Raw genomic sequence first — 22,775 nt, 5'->3', positions numbered from 1 at the left:
TGTCTGAAAATATAAAACATTTTGGATTAACATAAGAAAATATGAAAACACTGACAAACAATAACAACAAGCAATGTACTGCGTAAACGTCTATATATACAAGGTGCTCGACTGCTCACTACTGGGTTTTATGCTTACTTGACTTGACTTAAAGATAATTATTTCGATCATACTAGGGGAATCAGTGCATTGCTGAAGAAAATAGCCAATATAGCCAACCAATTAATAGTATGAAAGTGTTAACTAACATTACGCACTGAATGGCAAAAGTTTGGTCGTTGCTAGAGAGCGCATTGACTGCAGTGACATAACATCTGTATACGGTGTAAAACATACAACTGCTCGATATGAATTTAGTTAAGTATGTAGTGGGAATCACAACAACTATAACACAGAAAAACTACTTAACTGTTAGTAGCTCTCTAATGTTGGTTTGTATAATAAATGCCGTATGGCTCAGTGAAATAAGAGAAGCAAACACACACTGTCATTAAATGGTAAAATATTCCTTGCCTTTTTAGTCGTATGAGTGGAGAAGATCGCCGACAGTCCCTGCCTTGCCATCGTTCTTCTATGTGCTTAGAGAGATTATAGAGCTATAGCTAACAGTAGCTTAGCATGCTAAGTAGCGGTAGGTTAATCTTAAATTCATTCCTTTGCCCTTGGTAAAAACCTATTTTTGTGTTTAGTTTATAGCTTTGTTGCTGGATTTTAATTATGAGCGATAGTAACACTCAACGGCTAGCTCTGCATTAAAATACAGCGCTTGTATGTAGTATATATTGTAGCTCGCCTTTCACGGCAGTAACTCTTCTATTTCTAAAATCATCCCCGCCATCTTGTCAGTCAGTGTCGCGTGCTTGGATGTGTTATCGCGATCACTGGCTCCCATAGACACAAACCCTTGTCCAGGCCAGTGTATGGTGACTGTGAAACCCATGGACTGTGTGTGAAACCATGGATTTATTATAAAATCCATAAATAAACCTCATGGAGTAAAACCATGGAAGATAACGGATAAAATAAATATGTCAATAGTTATGTCATGTTTTGGGTGTAATAGGCTACTTTCAGTTCCTTAACCGGTAGAATTGACACAACACCAAATAAACTTTTTATTTCTTACATAATTTGATTTAGCCTAGATTCGCGTTTTTTAATGTATTAATAAAATTCCTCTCGTTGCGCAAAGAAGACGAACCCTGAATGCAAGTCCCCCAACCCACTGCAGATTCTGCAGCACTGGCAAGATTTGCAGCCTCACCTTTACTCACCAAAATTCTAGCGTCCTACCACTAAGGGTCAGTGTTGCGCCAGTTCAAGTCACCAGTTAGTAAGTAAACGGACAAAACATGGGTTGAATACATGGATCTATTAGGCCTGTAGCAATGATTGTTTTTTATTTCACATGAGATGTTTTCAAATTTTTAGGCAGTATTCGATAGGATTGTGATAGGGCAGATAGATTCATGGGTGTCAAACCTTTGTATCCAGAGTGGTATTGACACCCTATCCAAGAATTGTAGCCCCACTCTTATAGGTTTGTTTACAAGTTGTTTAAGAATAAACCCTTGTTTCCAAAAAACTAAGGTACTAACACTGTTGCCTGGTGGTGGTGGTGGTAGTGTTTGCATCTATGCTATTCACACTTCTTTGAGTTAGTTCTTGCTTAGAACTATTGGAAAAAAAAAAAAAGCCAAAAGTGTCCCTCATCTGTGTCCTGCAGCATCACAGGAGTGTCCAAGGGAGCCATATGAACATAATGGGAAAGGCCTCAGTCTTACTCCACTCTGTTATTTCGGTTAGTGATGAAAAAGTTAATTCTTTCAAAGTATTTCCTCTGGAAGGTCCAACTTGAAGGTTGGAGGATTCCAGTTCAGACCAATTTCTGTTGTTGTTTCCTTAGGCAAGACACTTCACCCACATTGCCTAGAATGAAAGTGGTGTGTGTGTAAGTGATGGTGGTGGTGGCCAATGGCGTAGATAGGCAGCCTTGTTTCTGTCAGTCTGCCCCAGGGCAGCTGTGGCTACTATAATAGCTTACCACCACTGAGTGTGGAGTGAGAGAATAATGCTCTGTAAGGCATCTTTGAGTGTCCAGAAAAGCCCTATATATAACTGATGCATTATTATTATTATTGTTTTATTAAGATACTTCACCCGCATTGCCTAGTATGAAAGTGATGTGTACATGAGTGGTTGGTGGTGGTCAGATGTTGCAGGTTGGCAGCCTAGCTTTTGTCAGTCTGCCCCAGGGCAGCTGTGGTTAAAATAGTAACTTGCCACCACCCTGTACAGTGTGAATGAATAATGACAACAGTGTAGTGCTTTGAGAGAATTTGACACGCTTGTAAAGCACCATATAAGTGCAAGCAATAGTTAGCTCCTTAGAGTTTGAAGACTGTGAAAGAGGCGAAGAGCTGAATAAAGTATCTCTCATTCTCACTCACTAGCTAGCTCCTTAGCTAGCCTCTTGCACGGTCTCCATGAATACAGGAAAAACAAACTGTTCATTTCACACAATCCAGCAATCCCTTTGAACTGCACATGCTCCACTTCTTAGCTGGTTCAAATCCCTTGATATGATGTTAAAAACTAAGCTCAAAAAACTAAAAATTGCCAGATACCACAAAAGCAACCAACCACTCCATTGCCATGAGGCAGTCCTTTTTATAGGTCAGCAACCTTGAGTTGTGAGCCCTATATCTTACATACCTGGTTTAGATCTGGTACTAAGAAGGCCAAATATTTTCTTGGGAAATTTTTGACAACCATTGGAATAGGCCCCAGAAGCCCACCTGGGGAAACTGAAGGTTTTTGCTGATGTGAAATTCAGGTGTTTTTGTTGTAATTCTGCAGAGAATAGAGAAACAACCATAAAAATATAAGCAAAACAGGAAAAGAAATAGTTTATACAGCTCAGACAGGCCATGCCTAGTTTACAGTAGTAGGCTTTACACTGCATATTTATTGTGTTATTGGTACTCTATCACAGCGCCCTATATTTCTACCTCTATCATCAACCTCTCTCTAACACCAACCACACACAATTATACTACAATGTAGAGTGAGGTTTCTTGTCAAAGGACACAATGATAGTGCTGGAATGGAAGTGAATCGGCAACTGATGGAACATCTAATAATTAGATTATTTTAATAATTTCATTAGACCTATTTAAAGGACTCATGGTCAACTTTATTCAAAATGGTAAAACTTGTATTATTGTTTTGCTTGGAATGTTGCACAGTATAGTATCAAACCTTTCTATCTTACATTTAATCAGTTTCCTTGTGTCGTGATCTGCTTGTCTCAGTGGAGATATGTTTAAAATCATAGTGTAGAACATTTAAGGCAAAACAATGTCATCTTTATGACAAGCAGGTGTTGGACTGTCCACCAGAGAACCAGTTACATAATGCTCCTTTAATTTCCTTATCCCCCTATATTGTTCATTGTGTAAAAATGTTTGGCCTTGAACTATATTTGCGTTTGAGAGAGATCAAACATTCATTCCAGATTCCAGGTATGTGTTGATACCATGCAATGTCTGAATCACTAATGTTTTTCTCTCTCAATGTCCTTAGGCTTTTACTCACTTCATGTTCACACATGCTAACCCCCTCCTTTTCGGTCCTTTTTTCATCAGTACTTGTTCAAGCACATGGCCAATGTTTTAGTCTGAACTGTGTGATGCTTCAAAATATAATTTTAATGTGAGCCAATAGTCAATTACAAGATACTCACACCATGTTGAAAATTGTTTTGGCGATTGTCATAACTTCAATATTAAAATTGAATAGATTATTTTTCCTTCCTTTTTTATACAATGCATAGTGTAGTGCACAATGTATTTTTTCTGGTAGGGAATAAACTACCTGCTTATGTCCATAAAATGTAATTTGTTCAGATGTTAGTTACTTGCTTTTATTGCTCAAAAATACCTTAAAAACACTCCTTACAGTGAGTGAGGTCCTCTCTTCACAGATCTGACCTGCGCTTGGCACCCTCTCTTCTCCATGAAGACAGATAAATTTAATGCCATTCACTGAACATTTTGATCATTGAACATTTGAACATTTTTAGCTGGTTCTTGTCTCAATTTTAAAACCAGTGAAAGCACAGTGTTGCCCAGATTGAGAGAAAATACTTTAGTACCTTTATCCAAACATCAGCTAACATGTCTTCTTTGGATGGTGAACCTGTATGTTGATGGTAGAATGTTATACGTAGTTACAGCTCATATTTAATCCACCAAAAACAGTTATCTCAGTCACAGGACTCCTGGCACACATCACTCTACCTAAATCTTTTGCAAGTTGAAATATGAGTTTGTTCATAATGAGTGGATGACATCAGACTGTTGTTTGGATGGCTGTATAATAATCAGCAGTAGCGTCTCAATCTCTTTGCTATGTCAACATTTCCTCCCTGTTCTGGCTTGCTCCAAAGCTCATGCAGAAACATTCCTGATGTGTGCATGCATGTGTATGTACATGAACAATTTAAGGGCACTAATGGTTGCTAGGGGCAAAGTGTGACTCCCAGAGTTGTTTGGGGAAACATACATCAAAGTTTGTTGTTGTTTTTGTTTGAAAGTTGGGTTTCCCTTTATCTTGTCTAACTTTCCCTATTAAGGTGCACTATGTAAATTTCCTGCTACCTGCTTGTTTCCATGGAGATGTTATTGAATACCTGGAATGTTCCATCATATGACATTAAACTTAACTATCTTCATGGAGACCAGCAGCTGACATCACCAGACCAAGTTACAGGTCAGATCTGTGAAAAATGCAATATCAACAACAATAGTAATAATACATGTTTTTTCATGTATTTTGGGGCACAGTGTAACTGAAAAAAATACAACATAGTTGATCAGTGAATATAGCTCCAGTGGAAAATATCTAGGCAAAGCAACATGGAGACAAGCAGGTGGTGGACCCTCCAAGGTACATAGTGCACCTGTAATAAAAGACTTACCGCAAGCTCAAGTCTCTTTTATACTGTCAAGTGTAAAGTTGAAACGTCACTTAATTTGAAAACAAATATACACTACAATCTCATCACTAATACTCTACCAACAATAACTTAGTGAATCTTGAGAGTCGGACCAAAACAGGTTTTTAAAATGACTTTTCAAAAGCATTCTACATTTATGACAGTTGTATATGTTTGTGAGGTCTGAGCTGTACAGAAATGCAAAGGAATAGGTTCTCAATAAAAACATTTTTTCTAAAAAAAAAAAAGCCATATTTCCCGATACAACTCAATTATTGTTAACTCCATCAGACACACTAAGGACACAAAAAATGTATTTACTCCAATCTAACAAAAAAAAAATACTTAAATGCATGTTGTAATAAGGGTTATTTACCACTGCGACCAATTAAAAGTATATCTGAAAACAAAAATTGTTAATTTTATGAACATTTGAGTTTCATAATATCTCAATTTCAAAAAATATTCTGATATTAATGATTTGATGTATTTTACTTAGCATTTGACCATTTGAAGCGCTGATATGACAACATGATTGGTCTATGACAGGTTCATAATGTAAGTGACAACTGTCAATACCATTTAAAAAAATGAAAAATGTAATAATATATTCAATGATACACTTCTGTTCAGAAAACTGGGAAATTAACCTTTAATGCTTTAGTAAGTTGGTGGGTTTGTCAACTCCGTCAGCCTAAAATGTCAACTTCGTCACACATTCAGCTTGACATTATAAAATATGTTATTTATGCTGTATGAATGTATATTATATGAAACTTAAACCCTAAAATTGCACTTTCTAAGTTCACAAATAATATTTTATTAACACAGAGACTACAGGTGGATTTGTCAACTCCATCAGGCACTGCTCAAGTTGACAAAAGTGCATGTTTTTCCTTTATTAAATACATTTGGTAGATTGTAGCTAGTTTGTTTTTGTTCATTATGTTAGCTGTGTTCATGATCTCACTCTAGGCTCAGACGCTGCGGTAGTACTGCATACAGTGGAGTAAGAGTAACAAATAGGACCCTCAGAGATTTAGATAATTATATTACTGACTGATTTAATGCATTTTTTTGAAAATGAAGAATGAGAACCCTGGCGGAGGACACAAAAAAATAAAACTGATGTCAAAATTTTCATTTACATTTATGTCAAAATTGTAAAAAACATAAAAAAAAAAAAAAATTCAAATAAATAGGTCCAGTATACAGAGCTCCCTTAGATGTAACTTTATAAGTATGCCAATGATGATATTTTGAAAATATTTTTCTATAAATTGCTCTGTTTTAGATAAAACAGGTCTTCTGTTTTGTCCTGACTCTCAAGAATCAGAAACTATTATATTAGCACATTTACCTACATAATATTTGAACACTATTTTTGTTTGTTTTTGCTATCAGATGTGTTAAATGAGAGTCCTTTCCACCAATATGACTACAAATACTCATCATAACTCATATGTTTTCACCTCTGTTGACCTTGGGGTGTATATTGATGTGAGATGGCCTGATGGGTGCTGCAGAAGAGGGGCATTGTGACACCCAGTGAGAAGAGGGGACAGTGGGGGAGTTATTGTCCTGTGGCCAGCAGGAGCTTCTATAGACTCTAAGCCCAATAGCACAAGAATGCTGATAGGACAAAGGCCATAACTCAATTCTATAGCAACACAAGTGAGGCATTGTGTTCATACCGGCTCTCTCTTACAGACACACATTCGTTTTTACTACAATAATAGTAATCTATACAGGAGTGCATCTATGAAACCATGCACTCATTCCAACCAGTTTCCCATAGCATATAACCCCCACTGGACATGTCCATCACAGATGGAGAATGGGCTGTCAATATGGAGGACAATGAGAGACAGGCTACAGAACAAGTGTATGTGTGAGAGAGAGGAGGATCCCGACTCAGCTGTAATGCAAATGTTTGTGCCTGCCTGTTGAGTCTACACTCCAAGGTCAATTCCCACCATAAAGCATACACTACCAATCATAGGTTCTGACACACTTTTTCATTCAAATTTTTTATTTAGTTTCATGACTATTTACATCAAAGGCATCACATATGGAATGTAGTAACAAAAACATGTGAAATAAAAGCATAAAGCATATTTTATAATTAAATGACTACAAATAGTCACCCTTTGCATTGCACACATTGTGGACACACACTGAAGAAAGGGTGGCAAAGAGTGGCTACTTTTAGGAATCTGAATCTAAAATATATATTTAGAGTTTTTTTTTCTTTCCTGCTTTTAAATCTACATTTTGCTTCACATATTTGATGTCTTCAGTATGTATTTGCAATATGGAAAAGCAAAAAACACTCAATAAGAAGGTGTGTCCAAACTTTTGATTATCTCTATATCTAACAAGGGCTTTCCATGCCTTCAAAGCACAGTCTTCCCTATCCCTATCTTTTGTACTCATTCACCCCTGCCCCAGTTGTCTGGACTGCACTTGGCATAAATCAGGGAAAGCAGTAACCCTTGCCACCAATCTGCGAATGGGCCACAAATGAGGAGATATGGGTACATGAAGCTATCTGGCTAATTTGCCAAATTCTTCTACATCTGCCTCACTCCGGTTGGATAGGTGAGTGTCCTACAACCATTCCTGCTGCAGAGAGGTGTATGATGCGCCAAGAATGTGCCAACACCTCTCAGCCAAGCACGTCACGATAAGTCTGAAGAAAACATTAGATACCTTTGCCCAAAAATGTGTACATACTTGCACCAAAGTGTCTATTCTGCTCTACATTTGGCGTTAGTGTGTGAGCAAAACAGAAAATATTTAAGTGAGATGATGGATGGCTTAATGTTAGGTGACACCCACATAGAAACATATGCGTAAAACAGAATGGGTTGATACGGATATTTTTGTCAAATTAATGTGAAGAATGTCAAGGTCTAAGCTCTCATATCAAATGTTAATACTGTGCCTTCAGGGAGGTGTGTTCAAGCAACAATGTTTCAAACAATAAAAACATTTCATTCTTTTCACTTTGTTGTAGTCTGCGGCATTTAGAACTAGAACTATGAGTAATGGTTTAAACTGGCATCATTAAGCAGGATTACATAACAGAGCAATTTTAAACATGCTCTAGTAGGAATACTTATGAATGAGAAGACATAATAACTAGAGATTAAAAAGTACACAATCATATTTATAGATAAAAATAATACTGTACAAAACAACATAGAGAATAATACAAAGTTCAGCAAGTATGATAATGAAATTAATAAAAACTGTTGATTTGTAGTATACACAATTTGGACTAAAACTGGACAGAATCAGAGCAGCATTCTTGACCATAGATAGCCGCTTTACCCCTACTTGTTTGAGTTACATTTCTCCACACATACACACACACATTCCCAATACAGGCAGACAAATACATTCATGCTCAGGTATTACCCATTCACACTGATTACAACACAAGCACACCTGGACTGGCTAAGAATTAACCACCTGCAGTGGCTTGTATGGCTTGTTCAGTCTTTACATAAATATATACACTGTAAAGATGTTGTGATTAGGCCTTTTCACTTGTGCGTCCATTTCCATCAGTCCATCTTATGGTAAAGTGCTTTAGAGAGAACAACCTGATTTTTTTGTAAGCAAAAGGCATTCACTTCCTCAAAATAAGCACAGGTCTTAATTTACAGAGCTGTAGTGTAGCAAATCCTAAATAAGAAAATATGTACACAGCATTTTATACTCATAAGGCTGGTTCATTGAAAAACTTAAACCCAGTGTGGATTCTACCATCACCTTGACTTTGAACAGAAACATTACACACTACAGTCTTTATGTTTCATAAATCCACAAATAGGTGACCATAAATAAAAACTTCTGTATTGTTTGAAGTGAAAATATTTCATGTCTACCAGTTGCAGTCTTTTTTGAGTAGTGAGAGGACTTTCCGACCCAAGCTTGCCTTCCAGGGCTTCACAAAACTCTTCATATTGACAAGAAGGTGATCTTGCTTACGGTCCATGTGGCCAGCCACCAGATATTCTAACCCTGCACAAAATGTAGATCAGTATATGTGAACGCAGTTGGGATGTAGGGCTGGGAATCACAGGGTTCCTCATGATTCGATACAGTAATATCATGATGTGGAAATGCATACTATAATTGATATATTGCATGTGATATTCTGCAACATTTACAATTTTTTACGCACCAGATAAAATTTAAGGTATTTATTTGTTTAACCACTGCCAAATGTTTCGACATGAACAAATTTATTTTTTCTGAACAAGCATCAAAATTGTAGCACTTCCACAAAATAATTTTGCTAAATCTGCCCCAAAATACCAGGCATATCAATACAGCAGTCCACGATAATAATTATACTGTATTATCAGATTTAGTACCATGATATATCAATATTTTAGCATACTCCTAATAGACTAATATTTGCTTGCTCAAAAATACATGACATTCATTCAATTTGACAAGAAAAACACATGCAATACAGCAAATGCATTAAAATTACCAACAGCATGAAAACACTCAGATATTAGACCCTTAGCAGCAAAAGTTACCAAGTACAGCTTTAATATGCATCTCATCATGGATTTATTTGTTTATTTAAAGGTTTTAGTCTATGTATTCTGTATGTATTCATTTAATGTATTTATGGCAACAATAGATTACCTGGATTAAGGATAGGGCAGGTGCAACCTCGTGCTGTCCAGGATTCAGGGTAAAGGATGACTCGACCCTTTTGTATTTTCACCCTTGTGTTGTGACTCAGCACCTTTTGAACTTTGACCTCTACCTCTGCGTGAGAGCCCTTATCGTGGGCCGACAGCACTTTCACCTTAAGCACTATGAGTGAAAAAACTTCAGGTCAGGAATATTTTGAACTGGAAAAATTGATTTGATAATATATAATATATCAGTTTTACTTGCCATATGTATAATTCATTGTGCAGAAGAGTTTGCTGTTGGTCAAGGCTTGCTCTTTGCACTCACATTTCTCTGTGGGGGGGTACATGAAAGCACACAGTGATATTTACAAAATGACGAAAACTTTGTGTGGGGTCCCACTAGTTACTGTACATAGTGTCCATAGTGTAGTGTGTGTCCAGAGAGGAATGTGCCATTGAAAGCTGCAGTAACATGTCCGTGAGGGGTCTGGGAGAGGGGACCGTTGGAAATCATCCGTGCAACCACACGCACATAAACACATGGTCTTTGTGCCATGACCTTCAAAGACCCTATCATAACTTTCATTACTTTACTGCAATGTTTGGTTACTGGAGCATGGAGAGGACGAAGAGCAGACACACTATTTGTCTCTTACCTGAATAGTGCAAAGCTGAGAAGAGTTCATCTGTTCGGAAGATCTTCATCGGTTCACTTGAGTTATAAGTTTCTAAATCCGACCTATACAAAACAGTACAAATTAATATGAAATAGGAATCATTTAACTCCTTACAGTTCTGGCCTATTTTCCCTATACACTTGACTAAAATGAGCAGATGGTGGACAAAGAAAATTATTAAGAAAAACTGCAAGGGCCCATGAATAGTCCCAGTTCTTGAATATAACTGTTCAATAGAAAGTTTCAATTCAAATATACAAGCCTTCTGGTCACAAACAAGTGCACTCTTTGTGTCTGCTTGGAGTTGGTTAAGAGGGGTCAGAAAGGGCATCCCATGTCAAATATGCCAAATTTATCTGTGTATCATTGCATGCTAGGAAGCAGATGAATGATGCTGTGACCCTAGAAGAAAACCAAAAGGAAAGAAGAGGCTGCTTATGGCGTACATTTCATTACAAGGACTCACCCAAGCATACAATCCCCTGTGAAGGGATCGCAGTCTCCTGGACAGTCACAGGGCTGGCAGCCATATTTGTGGAATCCCCAGTATCCCACCATGCACCTGTCACAATGGGCCCCTGACACTCCTGGTTTGCAGATGCAGTTTCCATTTGTAGGATCACACAGTGAGCTCTCAGACAAGTGGAAGGGCATGGATCCCAGTGGGTGACATTCACAAGCTGAAAATGGCAAAGCACATAATGTTGAAATCAAATTAATGTTTAAGGGAAATATAAAAAAGGCTCCTCTATTGTTCTTATCAAGCATATCTTATCTCATGTTTGGTTGATAATTTTTGATGTTCTTTATTCAAAAACAACAGCATGAGAAAGCTAAGGCCTTGACCATAAATCTGCCTGTCTCAGGAACTGTTAGCAGAGCAACAATATATGTTATGGGCTCACTATAAATTAGTAATGAGGACGACAATTTAAACACTATTCATATCATGTTTAATTCAGCAAAAGATGCATGTCTTTAAATCAATCATAATTTCTGTGTTGTATTGCTATAGACTCCACAAGACCCACTATCGTTTTTATCAAATAAAAAAACACTATGTTAAAGATAAGACAATGCTTATCTTAACACTGACTGGTATTATACCAATAAAGTAATAAATTTGGATTTTATTGACTTGCAAATGTGTAACTGTTGAATCATCACTTTACCGTGGAAATGTATAAAAGGTACTCCTTTGTACTTAAGAGTACACTCTATTGGGTATTTAGTGAGCAGCCCGTACATGTTAATAATTAGCAGAGATTACAACACTCTGCACATAGGTCTACTTAGTTTCACGTAAAGCTCAAACACGTGTAGCATGCTGATTGTGTGTGTTTACATATCTATGTGGAAACTCAAGATTTTGTCAAACCACATGAATAAATGTAATTTTAATTATGTATTAAGGTCAGCACACACTTAAAACAGCTATTGCTAATTTCTCAAGAAATTAGAGGGTAATGGAAAAAATAAGAAATAAAGAAATAAAAATATGGAACATATACTGTACATTCCAGTCCAGCTCAGTGATGTTACGTTTCCCATATCCCTCACAGATAGGTATGAAAAAAATGTTTTTACAACAGAGGGAAAACTATTGTGGGTGAGAAGCTACGACAAGTTTTCACAACCTACATCCTAGGGGTTCCCCACACATGCCATTGCATCTTTTTCTATCAATCATCTGTCTTTGAGGGTTATTAGACCTAGCTTAAAGCTCCACCACTACGAACTACAATAAAAATGCATGTGTTCAGGTATTCTTAGAACTGGATGTTGTAAAATGGTCTAGTGAAATTTGACAGTTGTTTTGGACTTAAGCAGACAGCATGTACAAGTCAAGCTCTACACAAATCCATGTGGTCACATCAGACAAGATAATCAGATTGGGAATGTAGCCACTGCTATGTGTTTAGAGATGACTATCTTGTGTTTACTTAAGACTTGTCTCATCGCCATGAGGCAGCGTGCCGACAACCAGACAGCCTCCCACATACACAGTTACACTGCTCCACCAATCATTACCCAGGAGATACTTGAGCTCTGAGTCAGTAAGTAAAAAAATGTGAATACAGTCTAGGATGGACAATCATGCTGTGTTTGAGTCAAAGCGTAGGTATGCCCCACTATCAGATGATTTACGACAACACAGACCGCAAGAGGTAGAGGGGCTGTCTGCTGCCCAGACACACACGTAACCCAAGGTGCTCATCACAAATCAATGCCATGAAGCATGTACCAACTTGTGATGCCTATCGTGTGTGATCTTAGAGAAAATGAATGAGAAGGGGTGTATAAGGTAAATGGTGTATGAGGTAAAATATAATTATTTTAATATGTTACATGGTAGTAGCTTTAGGGTCTATGCATAAATTCCATAAATCATCACATATCAATTAGTTTGTCAAAGTCATTGCCTTACGTTTGCATGAGTCCGGAGCAGTGAAGGGTCGCTTGGCATCTCTGTAGAAGCCTGATTTGCACTTGTCACATTGTCGACCCTCTGTGTTGTGAAGACAGTGGCACACACCCCCACTACGCTGGGTTGTCTCATGCCACACTGACCAGTCAAAAAAGCAGCTTTGAGCATGTCCGTTGCATTTACACTCTGAAAAGTTGGAAGAAATATTGCTTAATAATTCATTCTTTCATAATCTAACTGGATATAGTAAAAATGCTCTTGTGCATTTCTTAATCTTAATAATACATGAACTGTAATGCATGTACCAAATAAGATGCCTTTCCCTTTGAGAAACACTGATCTAATCTGTTAAATGCACACGTAAGAGAGCACACTGCACAATATAACTTTTTGGTTGTTGTCTGTGTCCTGCATGTCTCCATGGTTTAATGCCATGCTGTGGAATATGCAGGTAAAGCAATAACAAGCAGGTGGTGGACGCTAAATCAAAAACTTGCATAGTTTAAAGGAACTTAAAACTCAGATCACCCATGTTTGTAGGTATGTGGTATGCACTCTGCCCAGAAACACACTGATGCACCCAAAATACAGTATATGGTGATTTTACTTCAATGTGAGTTTACTTTGACATTCATGTGGTGCTCCAGTAATCCCATCAGCAGGCTGCCATGGTCGGTCATTATAGAGGGGGGCACACACCTCACAGTGTTCACCTGCTGTGTTGTGTCGGCATACACACTTTCCATGAACCTGAGATAAATGGAAGACAGAGAGAAAAAATATCAATATCAGTTAAAGCAAAGAACTCCCATAAAGACTGTGACAATTTGGAGGAATAAACTGGCCTAAATCAAATAGAAAACAAGACAATTTGAGGAGTGTTTTATTTTTGACAATGCCCAGGTCTCTGAAATGAATGTGGAGTGGTTGTTTGGCTTCATTTGGCTTCAGTTCTTTATAATTAGATATGGCTTGAAGTTAAGATATGAGTTAAAATTGTTAAACACCAATAAGATTAAGCAAGTAGTGACTGTGATTAAGGTCTGGTTTGGTCTCCAGGAAATCAATGCAAGACAAGTCAATGTGGTGTCCTCAAAAAGGATACAAACCCTACACGTGTGTGTGGCTGTGTATGAGGACAGTGGGAGTGTGTAGCTCCGGGAGCACAATAACAATCTCCTTGTCATTCCTGTGAGCTGGAATGCCATGCATGCTGGATAATGATTGAAAAGGGGTGGGTGCAAGGCATCTGAGGAAGCTCTTTATTTGTTTCCTGTAATATGGGACACACACAAATTATACTCCTATGCATACATAATTGTGAATGACAAAATAGTATAGGTATTATGCGTGAAATTAGTCAGTGATGGATTAGGTAGAATTTATTTGATTTCTTCCCAAATATTAACCATAAGAAAGCAAATATGAAAACTGATAAATAAAGAGAAACGTAATCTAGATAATTCTATATTAAACACATGAGAACGCTGCTATAATAATAATCTTATTGTTAAATGTGACTAAGCTAAGGTGTGCTAAGAGCTCTGTGTCAATAATCCTAATGCACAAGTATTTACATAAAAAGTGCTTCAAGCTACGGGGAAGTTTGCCCTGAAAATGTCAAGAGTGAAAAAGGTACAGACATATCAAGTGACAAAACAAATGAGGAAAACATATTCAAGAAACATTTTTGGTTTGGAAAGTTTTTTTAAATTTTTTTTTTATTGTCCAGTAGCCTAAATAAACAACCACAATGCTGTTTACTTCACATGGCTTGGTTTTAAACCCTGAATCTCTTGACCTTGTCTTGGCCTTCTAGAGTCCACTTAGCCCTGACCAAAACACTGGCTTATTGTGTATTTTTACTTATATGGAGAAAATTAAAAAGGTGGGTTTTGAAATTGGGAGAAAAGCCAAAGAGTAGGCCGAGCACACATATTTGAATCATTACTAGCGCTTCAGTAGCTTGCCCCCAAAGCATTACTTCTGAGTGTATGACAGCTTTGTGGCTAACTAACAGACAGTGTAATTGCCCTTCACCGCAAAACCCCATGTGGAGGAACAGCAGCACTAAACAACAACAATCTTTGTTTTAGACACTTCCAAACATTTTCTCCACTGATTACTGCACGCACTGAACAAAAAGCATTATATGTAGGACAGGGCTGTAACTAATTTTTACTGTTAACATTGGAAACACATGGTGGTCACACATGGCTTTTTGGAAAGTTGATGGAAATAACAGAAAACATTTTTTCTCATTGCTAATCTTTGCTCTCATCTACATTTTCATAACAATGCTTTTTGTTTGGGTTATACCAACAAACCAGCTCTGGGTTGAGAAATAATCACACAGACCAAAACAGTGACAGTCAGGGAAAATGCCATCTTACATAACTCTTGCTTACCCAAATCTCTACTAGATAAGAAGCAGAAGCAATGATGGCCATGGGTAGGCCTATGTGAGAACCTTAGCTATTTTGGCATGTATCTTGGCTCTCTGTCTGTTGTTTTCTTGATTTAGAAAATATTCAGTTGGCTGGTTTCTGGCTAAATTAAAGATTTAATTAATGCATCAAATTTATGGTTTACGGAAGTGCAAGTATCTGAATCAGGTGCTAAAAAGGACTGTGTGCATTTCATCACTCACCTAACTTGGTGCACTTGTATTTACTATACTGTGTTGTGTTACATATTATGGCTGGGGTTATCTGTCTATATGGCCCATAAGTAAGAGGAAATTTCACTTTCCTTGGGCCTCACTGATTGCAGCAAAACAGATGCGCCACTTCAAAAGCCATTGTTGGTGTTTATGTTGAGATGGCTTTGATATGAACTCATAATGAAATACACACCCATCAACACAAGCATTAGCCTCAATCAGTTTTTACATCTCTTACATTTCAGGAATGTATCAGACCGGATAGTGGAAACAGAGGAAACAGCACCACTGACCCAAACCCGCCCTTCCTTTAGACTTTTATTATTTCTGCCGACTGAGCTGTGATGTGGACACAACAAAACATTAGCTCCTGACACTTAGTTGGATTAAGGAGAATCTCGCCATGGAGAGTGGTCTTTCCCATTCCATCATCAACTACCACCAACCATGGAGTCAACTGTATATTAATTTGTCTTGATGTCAGATAATGGTTCTCTCACCTTGAGGCTTTTTATCCTTCCTTTGGAGTGGCACAAAAGAGTAAGATAGAGTTTGTGAGCTGCTTGTGGCACTACATGAATGATCATTCTTATAAATAAAATAAATAAAATACACTATATGATGATAAAAAGAGGTAAGCATGTACTGGTAGTACCCTGAGTAGTTAAGTCATTTGGCATAATTTGAAATGACAGTGAGACACAGCGCAGATGTTTGAGGTTGAATGAAATGTGCTGGACTTACCACATGATTGGTGCGGTCTTTCACAGGCTGGTAGCCTGCGGCAGGAACACACTGTTCAGCATGGCCATTACAGAAACAGCTTCCCTTTACTATCAGGTCATAAATAGCAAAGTGCTGCGTTGGGAGAGCTCTCTGAGCAGAGGCTAAGTCTTTAGCCTGGCAGGGACATGACTGATGCTTCAACAATCGGATTCGGATATTGGTCAATCTCAGCTGCTGCTGGCCCTCCATCCCAAAAGGATCCACAGACTCCCACTTAGGAAGGGTCCGGTAGATCACCTGAGAAGAAAAATATCTGTATGTCCTTTAAAGAAAATTACAGCTGTAAAGTTTCTGGATTTCAGGGTTAGAGTAAGACATAATTTTAACAGTTATTTGTCATAAAGATTTGGATGCCCCTAACAGGTCATTCCATTTTTACCCGAACCATATACCCTTCTACATTTACATGAAATTACATGTTTTATGTCAGTGTGAATTAGAGGAGAAGGGTTTAGTTACAATTTATAAGTCTATTGCTGTTACCTACATGACAGCATCTGTCTTTTTAATGGTTTTGGTATCTTTTTTTGCTCCAAACTTTAACCTTTTAACCTGTGTTCATTATATCTGTCCTCACATGACCAGAAGGGAGTTGGCTACTATTCGACCCCCTTTTACCATGTCTGGATCCTAGACATCCTTCAAACTGAGGATCCTTTCATATGCTGCCATCACCGTGACTACCGCCACCACTGGCACCTAACACTGCTGCTATTGCCAGGGTGAAAAGTGTCTGACCCAAATGTGGATAAAGTTTGTATTTGCAAGGCACCTCTTCATCAAACTGTTATTACCACATCCCACTGTCATTTATTGGCCATGCAAGAGTGTGTTTTTAATGGAACGTAAAATGCATGTTAAGGCACTGGCTCCTTTATTAGCAAAGTGACTTGCCAAAGTGTGATAGACGGGTACTATTAATTTCTCTGTTGTTGCACAAGGTTACAGGGTCACAGCATTGTGGACTGCAATTAAGAGAAGCCGACAAATAGGACGAGGGGCACCGGTCTGCGGGAGAGCATGGGCAGCGGGGCCAGACAAAAACAGAGATGGAGATGTGGATTCACATAACTCAGTAATGAACAAAGGGCCCACGACAGCACAGCAACACCACGGCAACACCAAAATACACACACTGGCACACACTGTTGCAAACATCGGGGCTGGGTAGAGGGTGCTATCCGGGCTGTGACAATAAAACACTTTGAGAAATAACAGATTACAGGCATTTGTAATGCTTTGGTAAGACTTCATTCTTATTTATTCCTATTTGCTTTTGGTATAAGGGCTAATGTGCTACTCTTAGAATTAATCTTTCATATTGGGTCTATTGTGAGTTGCTTACTATGTGAAGCATGAAACCACTTTGATCCTTTTAAATGCATAAATTAGCCAAGATGGCATTACCATTCGTAATTCCATCAAAGCGATGCAGACTGTAATCTGGTAAACAGGCACAATGGGCATTCATGGAAAGAAGAAAGACACACAAAGCAGGGGTGGGAGAGTGTCTAGCCAACGGCACTAATATCAGAGCTATACCACTTCCTTCCCTGCAGACAGACGGAAAGCTGACCGAACTGCTTATCCGAATATGTGTGTATTTTGAAAGGCTTGTTCTCTTCCCAAAGGAGCTCAACAACAAACACTTGCATTCTTGCAGCCAGGCTCTGACCTCATAAATAAGACTAGGAGCCCTACTATACAACTGGACTACTGCCACTATCTGCTACAGGTGAATACAGTTCCCCTTCACAAGAGATGGCATTCTTTCATGTTTGAAGGACAAGTAAAAAGAGAATACCTGCTTCCTGTAATCACTGCTAGTAAAAGACCCCCCCTTCTCTCTTGAACTCTTTTCAAACCATCAGCCATCCATCAAAGTCCCTCCTTATCTGATCCCTGGAGTTGGGACACACATGCAATCAACATGCTTTGATTCACACTACACAGATGCACCATGGCCAATGTGTTTCCATACAGGTGCTGCAGGGTTTAAACTAACCTGTCAGATTTTTGGGTCATTTGAACTTTTAAAGTATTTAAAAACAAATTCTTGAAGAAATTATAAGTTCTCTTATCAGCTTTTACAGCCAAATGAACTGTTCAAGATTAAAAAAGTATTTCCATAGCAAAACGTTGATTGACATTTTGTTATGGTAAAAATATACTATAAATGGTTTTGCAATTTCATACAGGGAGAGTCTGTTTTAAAATGAATCCACAAAAGAAGGTAAAGAAAAGGCACAAATCTGACTTGACCTTTGTGGACCTGAGAGTCATTAGTGCAACGGTCATAGAGCAAAAGTCTTACTATTGGCACAGGTGGCTTAGCCTCAGAGAAGCTCTAATTGCTACAAATAAATTAAACCTTTCAGTGGTTTGTGTGCCAAAACAATAATCACATGGACAAAGCACAAGCATGATAAAAAACATTTACTAAATAGTATCTCTAGATCTAAATGTAAATAATGATGATAATAATGATGGCAGACATATTTGAGCATCTAGGAGTCAACTGGGTTAGAGTAGCATGACACCTCAATAAATATTTAAAAAATCTCCCCACTTGCACCACCCTTTACCATGCCTTAGTTCTCACATCTGTAGCCCAGCTCTGTCCACATGTGGCCTGAATTAAACATCGGTGGACATCAGAAAGTCCTATCGTGCAACAGTACGCCTATTAGACCCTCACTCAGGCACATGGCTACTACTCTCATCTCACAGTTTTGTTTGGCTAGTATGCTTCTCTGTGTTCAATGACTCACTTGAACCAATGAAAAATGTATTGCTTTTAAATATTTTAGGGTACAGGTGTAGTATACAGGCTGTTTAGGTGGATCAAAGCTAAGTACAGTATTAAAGCTAAAGCCACTAAAAGCTCTTAAGCATCAGTGAAATTCCTGAATAACCATTTAAAATTAAAAAGGTACTCTCCTGTCTGCCATCTTGTTCAGATCAAGACTGTGTCTGGCCAAAAGGCACATAGATCGCACATGATAATAACATTACTGTAACAATATCTTTCTTCTCACCTCTCCACGGTGACAGGGAAAAGCCCCGGAGTATTTGGAAGTGCATGTGGCCCCATCACGGCCCACTGTTGCCTTCTCTTCTTCTATACCAAAGGCAGCACTACAGTTGGAGGCATAATACTGCAGCATCTTCCATGTTTTCCCAAAGTCCTGCGAGCGCTCTAGCGTCATGGCAGCAGGTCGCGTAGATTTAAAAACCAAGATCAGGTGCGTGAAGTAGAACTCAGCTTCCAAATTCAGCTGCACTGTTTCTGACTCCATGCCTTCTGCTGACTGCCACCATGTGTTAGGGTGGCGGAAAGATGAATCAGACATGGCTCCCGCTAGGTGTGATAGGAAGGGTAGTCCAGCGTTGCACTTGGCACATTTGGCACTGCTGCAGGCCAAGTTGATGTTGGGGTCAGCATAGGAGCAGTACTGTTCTGTGCCATTGTTCCCACATACAGTCTGTGTTAGGACCCTGCGACCAAGGGCAAGGTTTCCCATGCGTGGATTACAGGCTCGGCTATCACAGCGAGGGGCCACACCTGTGCGAAACATCTCCACCGACCACCCTGAAGAGAGAAGGAACATTTATTCACATGTTGAGTAAATAGGCAAGAGAAAACACAGGCAAAGGTGCGACTCATAAGCCATAATGCATTTCAACTTGCTATTATTATCGGGAAAGGTCCGCTACCTGCTTGTCTCCAAGGAGAAGGTATTGCTTTTCCTGAAATGTTGTTCAATATGGAATTAAATGTATTCAGTTACAGGTGTCTTTATCTTGATAAACAAGTGAGATGTGTTGCTTCACCACATCTGACCTGTAACTTGACCAGATGGTGTCACCTGCTTGTCTCTGCTGAGTTAAATAAAATTAATGCCATATTGCAGAACATTCAAAACAAAACAATTACATCTCTATGGAAACAAGAAAGTGGTGGACCCTTCAACAGAAAAGTTACATAATGCATCTTTAAGTCACTTCTTTATGCTTTTGTCTTTAGGGTTGTTACTAGCATCGCCTATATTATGTAATAATTTGCATTTCAAATTATCTATATTTATGTGCTTATTGTGCTTGGGTCCAGCACAAGGAGTACACTTGGTTGAGATTAGGTCTGGATTGCGATCTCATCTTGTGAATAAATCGTAAATGATCTGATGCATCCTCACAATCTGCCATAACTTGCCTTTCCTTCTATCATTTTTTGTTAGTAACAGCTGAATTACTCTGACTTTGTTTGCACATGTAGGTATCATTAGCTTTATTAAATGTTACGCAAAAAGGAAAACTGAAGACATTTGACCTGAGAGTGTATGGTCTCTAGGGAATGTATATTCTATACTTTGACACAAATAAATGTTGACAGCTTTGGAGGATGAAATGTATTCAGACATCTATACCAGACGCTTCACGAGCCCCGGGGTCACACTGTCAACTTCCAAGGAGGATTTATTACGTCAAACGCACAGCTCCTATTTTGTGTAAATGAGAGACCCCAGACTGTCTCATGTACAGCTATTGTTAAGTTAGATTTTTGTACAGCAGGGTGCCTTTTGTTGCAGGTTTGTTACATAACTGTATATGTGTAAAGGTCAGAGGAGAAAGTAAGAATGAAACCTTAGTCATGAAGGTACAGTCTATTTACATTTGAACAGTAGGAAGCACAAAAACAATGGATAAAGAGACTAAGGCTTCTAATATCCCCAACAATGTCTTAATTCTATGCCTCTGACTGTAGGTCTATAACATTTACAAAACAGGTTTTGTTCAGTATGCAGTATGCAAAAGCTAACTGAAAAGCAGAAACATACATTTTATGTTTGAGTCACTTTCCCCACGTGATGTGTAGCCTACATGATAACAACAACGCCCAGTACTCACCTACATCTGACCTGAGTGCCAGAGTGATCAAAAACAAAATCCACATAGTTCGAATGAATCTGCAGGAAAAATAACAACAACTCAAAAGAAAGAAGATTCTAACAGCATCTCCACGGGTACAGCCTCAGTAGGAACACAACAAGTGCGCAGGATCAATTTCAATGGGGACTTTCTCTTTCACTCAACTTCGTTCCAAAGAGGCAGCGGTAACTGAGCGCGAGAGGGGGACATGATCCTGTGCGGCGCGTGATGTCAGGCTGAGAAAGTGGGAAAACTCGAGTCAAGAAGAGATCCGCGGCTCTGTGCGACTCGTCTGTATGTTGGAGACCTGAAACGTGTTTCATTTCCCCGCAGTGAGGCGCCTGTTGCTCGCTCTGTTCAGTGGATCTATTTCTAAGGAGCGCTCGGACGGTGTAGAGACTGCGATGAGCATAGCCCCGCCTCCCATTGGTATTTTCTCCTGATTTAAAGAAACCCTCCAATGTGCGCTACTGCGCTTTCACTATCTGTCTGAGCCAGTCTGGCAAACAGTTCATCTTGTTGCGCGATATTAGCCATATGGGGTCAGCATTTAGCCACATAGTATACTCAAAAGCAGAATGTTAGTGCAGGGCATAAATTGTGCATACAGTCTACACAGTATACGGTGCAGGAGCTATGGGGCTTTTTCTTTGAACACCAGTGTGTGTTTGTGTGTGTGTGTTTTAATTGTAGCTAGTAGCTATGTTATTAGTGATATGTCATCTGAGCCAATATAAACAACGTATTTGTTGTATGGCACAGCTTGTTGTACAATAGGCCCATTATAAAATATAAAAGATAATAAAAATATAATTACCACCATCAGCACAAATCTTCCATCTAAGGCAGGGGTGGGCAAACTATGGCACGGGGGCGTATGCGGCCCTTTAAACCTTTTAATCCGGCCCGCCGAACTGGAATAAATTACAATAATAAACCTTGTTGATGTTTTATTTTTCCTGCATTTCCGGCGTTTCCCAGTAGATGACGCACTATATATACATTGCTTTATGGGAAAGTGTTCTTACAGGAGTCATTTTCGGGCAGCGTATTCGGACCATGAGTGAGGCAGAAGTGTTCAAGACATAAGGCTGCATTGTTTCCAATCTGAATGGGTTAAAAGCAAAGATGAAAGTCTTACAGACACTGCATTCCAAAACTGAATATATGCAAAGTTTTAAGAGCCTTGGTTCTACTGCATGCGTTATGGAGTGGGCTCTGTTTGTCAATGAGCCCTAACCGATTCTCGTTTGCCTGTGTTGTGCAGTGGAGCATGTCTGTTCACTCTTCTTGTGTTCTGAATCTTACGCGTCAAAGTCAAACTTGTGGCGCGTGGTGCATGTCCTACATGAGCATAAATACGAGTGCAGTGGAGCCGAGCTCTTAACACGTCATGTCCTGTCTTCTGTCCGGCCCTTCAGTCAAATTTTAGGACCCTACGTGGCCCGCGAGCCATAAAGTTTGCCCACCCCTGATCTAAGGGTTCCACCTGACAGGTTGCCCAGGGAAATTTGTCCTCTGCATTTGACCCATTCTTCAAGAATTCCCTACACTGTTGGGACAAGGTTGTGTTTTATACGTCTAACAAAAACTGTACATCAGACACAACAGGTGGCTTATACAAGTA

At 38.9% G+C, this 22,775-nt stretch overlaps 1 protein-coding gene across 1 annotated transcript; it reads right to left on the bottom strand.

The window, feature by feature from the left end:
* Positions 1 to 7,053: 7,053 nt before the first annotated feature.
* Positions 7,054 to 21,607, bottom strand: ntn4 (netrin 4). Its single transcript, XM_020926338.2, has 10 exons — positions 21,128 to 21,607; positions 19,258 to 19,811; positions 16,178 to 16,456; positions 13,395 to 13,521; positions 12,772 to 12,957; positions 10,810 to 11,023; positions 10,323 to 10,405; positions 9,929 to 9,997; positions 9,671 to 9,844; positions 7,054 to 9,031 (listed from the first exon to the last, which is right to left on the bottom strand). Exons 1-10 carry the CDS (start codon positions 21,171 to 21,173, stop codon positions 8,892 to 8,894), a joined length of 1,872 nt encoding a protein of 623 aa, XP_020781997.1. The 5' UTR covers positions 21,174 to 21,607; the 3' UTR covers positions 7,054 to 8,891.
* Positions 21,608 to 22,775: the final 1,168 nt, after the last annotated feature.

This window comes from Boleophthalmus pectinirostris, unplaced genomic scaffold (assembly GCF_026225935.1).
Source record: "Boleophthalmus pectinirostris isolate CB_2022bp ecotype Guang Dong unplaced genomic scaffold, ASM2622593v1 HiC_scaffold_18, whole genome shotgun sequence".
Classification (NCBI taxonomy): Eukaryota; Metazoa; Chordata; class Actinopteri; order Gobiiformes; family Gobiidae; genus Boleophthalmus; species Boleophthalmus pectinirostris.
Note: the sequence above shows the minus strand (reverse complement) of the source record. Positions and strands in the feature narration are given on the sequence as shown.